Raw genomic sequence first — 1913 nt, forward strand, 5'->3', positions numbered from 1 at the left:
CCGAAATAGATACCACTCCTTTCATTCTAGAATCTTTACCCACATAAACCCATTAGTTCATAATATCTCATCTTTAACAATCCCTGAAAATCCTCCTAAAAAAGGAGATGGCCACAGGATCAGCAATAATTGAAGTACCGCCATTGAGATGTTATTTCTCAAGATTATCATGTGTTCTGACTCATTCATCACATTTACTTATTGTATTTTTGTCTATATACAAGTAAATTTCAATAAATAAATTTTAAAATAATTAATATATTAAAAAATTTAATTGTCACAAATAATTCGAAATAACCATAATACGAGGGTATTAATATAATATAATATTGTAATAAACATAATACCAAGTATTTAATAAGATATACTAAGAAGAGATGAGTAGCCTGCCTGCCCAAGGTTCATTGATGGGGAGACTGGACCAGAACTTGTAGTTGCCGAGGTTTCTGGATGTTGTCACCACTGCACTGTCTGGTGAGTCTATCCTCAGGAAGCGAACCCAAGGTATTTCACCTCTCACCGGGGGCCATCCCACGCTTTTCAAGAACACTGGTTTTCTGTATAGTTCAATCATTTATTAAAACATTAATTGTGATAAAAAAAAAAATTGTTTATTTTAGTTTAAGTGTGAATGAATCATTCTCTTATAGATGGGTACCCTTAATTAGGAGAGAAAAAAAACTGAATTGAAACCATTTGATCTAGAAATAATACTTCCATACAAAGTACAGAACCCAAGATCCTTCACAAATATTTTATTTTTATTATTTTGTTTTTGTCCTCTCTCTTTAATTCTTAAGTTTATTTTAGGAATATATTAATATAATTGTATAAGTGATTTTAATGATATGCTTAAATTATAGCCTTTTCATATATGTTCTTAGAATACAGATTAATATGAGTAACACTCGGTAAATATAATTGATGCGAAGGCTTCTAGGCAATTTAAATGAACATGAAAAGCTGGATAGCTCAGTAGAACTCCTAAAAACCGATAAATCATTCACTTATTAAAAGAAAGAAACAAAAAATGTCACAGATGGTTTACCAAACATGTTGAAACACACATGTGGTCAAAACACACATTATACAATGATATAATACTCTGATGCAAGGAAATGAATCAAAAAATTTGTGATTTCCAAAGGGCAACTGGAAGACTCAAAAACGAACACATTACAACAAAGCTATAACATTTTCCATAAAGTTGTCCCACAACCTCTGTTGGTAAATGATTTGATAGTCACGTCACAGAACGAGTCATGGAAAAATAACTACAGAGTCAACTTCTCTCCAGAATAGGCATCGTTAGGAGAGAAAAATATAAGATAACCTATATGAAGACCATACACACCACATCAACAGTATAAAAAATACTCACCTAATAAATATAATCCAAAACTGCCATACTTGTTTAAAGTTACGATTCATTATGTGTTGGGATTGACTGGGAATAATGTACTGCTACTTTTCGGTAAGTATTTATACTATTAATGTGAGATGTGCTGACTCCAGTCTGCATTCACACTACATTTTTCTATCCTGATGATGGCTCAAATAATAAAATGTTTATACCTTATTTATTTCTTACAGATAGATTTGGACATATAGAATTGAGCTCTGGGGCTCCACCAAACCATCAAATTCCTCCCGTATCCAATCCAAAATCTTCCGTAAAATCCTTGATGCTCCTTATTACGTTACAAATAAACTCATTCACAAAGACCTTAACATCCCATTCGTTGCAGATTTGGCGCAAAACAGATATGCGTCTTTTCATCCGAAACTCCTTAACCATCCTAACCCATTAATTCTTAATCTTTCATCCTTAACAATCCCTGATAATCCTCCGAGGCGTCTGAAAAGAAGATGGCCACGAGACCTTCTAGTTTAAATTAATGTTTGAAGTACCA

General features: G+C 32.7%; 1 protein-coding gene across 1 annotated transcript in view; it reads right to left on the bottom strand.

Annotated features, from left to right (window-relative positions):
* Positions 1–285: 285 nt before the first annotated feature.
* The window catches only part of LOC106684907 (venom carboxylesterase-6), a 16473-nt gene continuing 14845 nt past the window's right edge, over positions 286–1913 (bottom strand). Inside the window, exon 10 of the mRNA XM_014427238.3 lies at positions 286–557. Within this exon, the coding sequence (XP_014282724.1) occupies positions 368–557 (190 nt within the window). The 3' untranslated portion in view covers positions 286–367. The remainder of the gene's footprint in view (positions 558–1913) is intronic.

Source organism: Halyomorpha halys, unplaced genomic scaffold (genome assembly GCF_000696795.3).
Source record: "Halyomorpha halys isolate HHAL.00 unplaced genomic scaffold, Hhal_1.1 Scaffold629.1, whole genome shotgun sequence".
Taxonomy (NCBI): Eukaryota; Metazoa; Arthropoda; class Insecta; order Hemiptera; family Pentatomidae; genus Halyomorpha; species Halyomorpha halys.